This window comes from Nansenia antarctica, assembly GCF_963989245.1.
Source record: "Nansenia antarctica genome assembly, chromosome: 2".
Lineage (NCBI taxonomy): Eukaryota > Metazoa > Chordata > Actinopteri > Argentiniformes > Microstomatidae > Nansenia > Nansenia antarctica.
In genome coordinates, this window is record NC_137675.1 from 48226796 (window position 1) to 48231795 (window position 5000).

At 46.1% G+C, this 5000-nt stretch overlaps 1 protein-coding gene across 1 annotated transcript in view; it reads left to right on the forward strand.

Annotated features, from left to right (window-relative positions):
- LOC308151939 (monocyte to macrophage differentiation factor 2-like) overlaps window positions 1-4758 on the forward strand; it is a gene marked incomplete at both ends in the record, with an annotated part of 15838 nt that extends 11080 nt beyond the window's left edge. Inside the window, 2 exons of the mRNA XM_080524834.1 lie at window positions 4379-4448; window positions 4555-4758. Of these exons, the coding sequence (XP_080380960.1) occupies window positions 4379-4448; window positions 4555-4758 (274 nt within the window). The remainder of the gene's footprint in view (window positions 1-4378; window positions 4449-4554) is intronic.
- Window positions 4759-5000: the final 242 nt, after the last annotated feature.

Here is a 5000-nt window from a genome sequence, read left to right on the forward strand (position 1 = left end):
TGAACAAACGACCACTGGATGGGACCCCCCCCTCCCACATAAACATCAAAGTGCTGCAGAGCCCAAACCAGTGCCAAACAGAAACCAAACAGTTCTCAAACAATAACACATAACTCAGCCAATGTCTCATGGTCTTAAGCCGAGGACGCAAAACACCATCTCCAGGCCCACTCACATCCTCCTCCCCCCCTGCTGCCACCACAGGAGTGGACGGAGATGGAGACACCCCATGCACTGTGGTCTGTGTAGACCCTCTACGGCTAGGGGCATCGATCAAATAATTCTGTCTGGACACCTGTCGTACAACAGAGTAGGGACCAGTAAATTTTGCCTGGAAAACTGGGTCACTCACAGAACAATCATTATGAGGAAGCCATTGACGAACCAACACATCCTCCAAGAGAAAACAACCACTTTCAGAGCTCTCCAGCTCATTCTTAGGCTGAATCCCACTGAGCAGTAGCTTCAGCTCAGGATCCTCCTGTTGGGCTAAAATCAACTCACTCCGAGACAAAGGCGGCGGCAGGTCAGGAAACTGAAAAACAGAATTGTCAGGAGTGAACTTATCAGACTCTTTACCATCATCAATTTTAGGGTCCATGCAACTCATAGCACGAGTCATGGCGCAGGCAGTAAAAACCTCAGGAAACTCCTTCACACTTAGGTCGGGTCCTGTTGGTCGTGTAAACCCAGAACTAACTACCAGAGGTGGGGGCACATCACTCCACACTCTTCCTCCAGCCAGGTTATTTCCTAAAATGACTGCCACACCCACCACAGGCAGAGAGGGTCGAACACCAATGGTCACTACCCCCTGGACCAGATCAGAGCAAAGCTCAATTTCATGCAAGGGGACAGACAAAGTCTGCATCCCCATCCCTCTAATCAAAACGCTGGTCCCCACACTTGACTCCTGAGAGAATGTTAAAACCGATTCCAATATAAACGATTCTGAAGCCCCTGTATCACGAAGTATCTGGACAGGCACTTTCTGTGGGCTACCCACCAGAGAAACGAAACCTGTAGTAATAAACGGACCAAAATCAGGATCCTCCTCGCTAATCTGTATGGAGGCAGAGCCCTGTAGTGCCCCCGCCAACTCAGTAGCCGCAGGTGGGCTGGATACTGAGGATGCCATCACCCCTGGTTTAAAGGGAGACCCCTCGGCAACCCCAGACACTCTTCCTCCTACTCCACCAGCATGCGCTGCAAGAACCGACGGTCTAACAGAGCCCCCCTTCCCACTGTAGTTTTTTTTTCCTTTTAGGACAGGACACTCCTGTTTCCAGTGACCCTTCCCAAGGCAATAATTGCATGTCGAGTTAGGATCTACTCTACTCTGACCGCCATGCTCCGACCTTGAAAAAGGGACAGAATAGCCAGGACCTCCGTTTGGGAATTTAGCACGATTTACCAATAGGTTAGTCACGGTCGGATTTTGTCTACGGCTCCCCTCGCTACGAAAATGATGTTCACCAAACTGACTCTTATTAGTCAGTACAAATTCATCTGCCAACACCGCGGCTTGATCTGCTGTTTTTACCTTGTGTTCATTTACATAAGTGGCAATGCGATCAGGGACAATGGTTTTAAACTGTTCCAAAATAATCAAATTTGACAGATCCTCCAGAGTATTCACCTCTACCGCCACGCACCAACGATTGAAATGGCTGGTTAGTTCTCTTACAACCTCAACATGAGTTTGTTTGTCATGTTTCTTCCATTTTCTAAACCGCTGTCTGTAAGCTTCAGGAACAAGTTCATAAGCCCTAAGGATAGCGGCCTTAACTGTATCATAATCTTTCCTCTCTCTACCATTAAGAGCAATATAAGCTTCCTGAGCTCGGCCAATAAGCACACTCTGTAGTAATGCGGTGCGGTCTGAAGTAGACCAGTCCCTATCGTCGGCAACACTCTCAAACAGTGAAAAGAATACATCAGGATCTTTTTCATTAAACTTTGGCAACAGTCTAACCATGACAGACATATTATCCCTCTTAGAATTACTCGAATCGCCACCTCCACCGTCAGATAACTTTCCCTCAGCAATCAACCTAAGGCGCTCCCGTTCAAGAGCTAATTTATCCAACTCCAATTCCCTGTCCCTCGCACGCTCTTGTGCCTGAAACTCACGCTCTCGCGTCTGCTCTCGCGTCTGAAATTCACGCTCTTGCATCTGAAATTCACGCTCTCGCGTCTGTGATTCCATCTGTAATGCTAACAATTCCTTCTGTTGATCAAATGTTAACTCAGTGGACCCAGATGCAACCCCAACGGATATTTTAGGGACAGACAATTTACCCTTTAGTATGCCCCTATTAATTAACGTAGTCTGTAAAGCCTCCACTACGTCCTGTTTCTTTGCTCGGCCTTTCACCACCTCAAGCTTAACCTCATAATGTTCCACAACCTTCCACAGTTGTTCCTTCGTTAACTGTAACAATCCATCGACCGACGGAGCTGCCACAAACTCCTCAAAAACATCCATAACTCAATATAATCAAATAACCAATATTAACCAACCCTAACAAACGGGAATCTCCCCTCCTATTACAAACTCCTCCTATAAACTACTCCCATATCAGCCATAATCTTCAGCCCATTTAAAGCGAGTAACTGTGCGCACATACAAAACAGAAAAGTAACTAACATACTTCGTAAGAGCTGCCCCGCATCTAACTCAGTAATGACTGACTAACCACTCAGCTAGTCTTCAGTGCGTTCACATGCAACTCTTCCACCAAGCAAATGCCTGGTGGCGCCCCCGCGTTCAACACACCAAAAATAACAAACGAAAACAATAAACAAGCGTTAAGCGCTTCTACTCCTAGCACGGGGGTTCACGTATAGCTCTGATGGTATCTAAACCACCCGCCCTACCTATCCTTCTCTGCTTTGCATAGAACACAGCACTCACCAAACTCCAGCCGAAGATCACAGCCAATACCAAGAGTTACGTCCTTGTCAGCACAGTCGGACGGCCAGCTCCCCCTCGTCACCAGCACCCAAACCAACGTACCAAATATACTAAACAATACATTACATCCAATCCAACCAAAACCCAATAACTATAAACAATAACCATGCGGGTCTCCCAATATAGAGTTGGACAAATCCAACAATCCAATCCCGAATATCAACTATGAAAAGGGAGAGAATATTGCTCTCACCAAATTCACTCCCGGACGAGCACCCAATTTGTTACGCTTGCCTGGCTCAGGACAAGGTGACAAAAAGGGAGACGACACATGGAGAACAATAATAGGAGATTTATTAAAGAATAATATGTTAAATGGAAATAATTAGTGATGGCGAGATGAAGCCGACGCTTCGGAGCGTGTATCGAGTAACAGAGGCAGATTTTTGTGAAGCGCGTACCGAGGCGTGTGTTGATGACGTACGATTCGGGAAGTGGCTCGGATTTGGCTCCTCCTCGTCATCACAACCCCCCATATCAGAAGCTTCGCAGCCTGTGACTCAAGGTAATGTATACTGGATACATTCTAATTGTCTTATTGTATATATTCACTGACACTGACAGCCTGTTTGTCTGTTTTAGGTAACAAACTGTGGCGTCGTTTAGACACCACAGTCCTGCAGGCGAGGACCCAAAATGTAACTGCAGATGCAACAGTGGAGGTCCATACCTACCTGGCTGAACCAAACATCGAAAGGATGCAGAACCCCCTACAGTATTGGGAAGAACACAAACATGTGTATCCTAATTTGTATAAACTTGCCGTTAATTATCTATGTACCCCAGCTTCATCTGTGGCCTGTGAAAGGATATTTTCAAAAGCAGGTGAAATCGTCTCAAAAAAAAGAAACCGCCTGAAGCCCAGCACTGTGGGGAAATTGTTATTTTTAAATAAAAATGAATAAAATGTTGTTGTTCCTAGTAACACAAGCACATTTATTCAATTCAAAGCTTCACACACCAAATCCACGGTGTCATTATCACTCTGCCTGCTATAAATTTATTGTCCACTTGATGGCGCAGTAGAGCAAATGAAGCAACATGAAGCTTCGGTCCAAGTGTGACGCAATTTGATGGAAAGCTTCAACAGTTCAAGAAGCTTCATCTCGCCATCACTAGAAATAATGATAAAGTAAATAGTAACAACAAACAAAAAGGCTGCTGGTCGACAAGGAAGAGACCGAGTCCATCAATTTTGACCCCCTCTTAAAGTTCCTGGGACAATCAGGATGATCACCTTCACCTGTGCCCATCAGGAACCAAGAGAGAGGGTCAACAAGACAACAGATAATTGGCGCCCACTGGTGGTACCAGTGTGGATCGTCACAGTGGTCTACAGGATGTTACCCATTCTATAGGTACATTCTGTTGATCATTAATTGATGACGTCCCGTCCCACAGGTATAAACTGGTGGAGTTGCTAGGATACGTGTCCATGGGCGTGGTCCCAGCACTGGTCATCCTGTCCATGGTAAGAACCAATCAAACAGCTGAGTTTTCCGTTGGACCCTAATAAATACAGAAATGTTGACATTCAGAATGTCAAAATGTGTGTGTGTGTGTGTGTGTGTTTGCAGGTGGACCGTGCAGGTGTGTGTGAGCTGGCAGTGGGAGGAGTGTTCTACATTGTGGGGGTGGTCTTCTTTAAGAGTGACGGCCTCGTCCCATTCGCTCACGCCATATGGCACCTGTTTGTTGCCATGGGAGCAGCCGTCCACTACTATGCTATCTGGAGGTATCTGTACACACCTGGGCCACACCCTGTTCAGACCTCCAGGTGACAGGAGAACCGGACACTGAGCTAACGCTAAAGTTGGAAGTCTACAGTGCTAACTGCTACGCCCACAGACGCCACCGCTCAGAGAACCAATGAACCATCACTACAAGTATAAAGTCACTACAAGTACAAAGTCATTACAAGTACAAAGTCACTACAACAAAGTCATTACAAGTATAAAGTCACTACAAGCATAAAGCCACTACAAGACTTAGCATCTCAGTTAACTGAGTAAATATTAAAGCT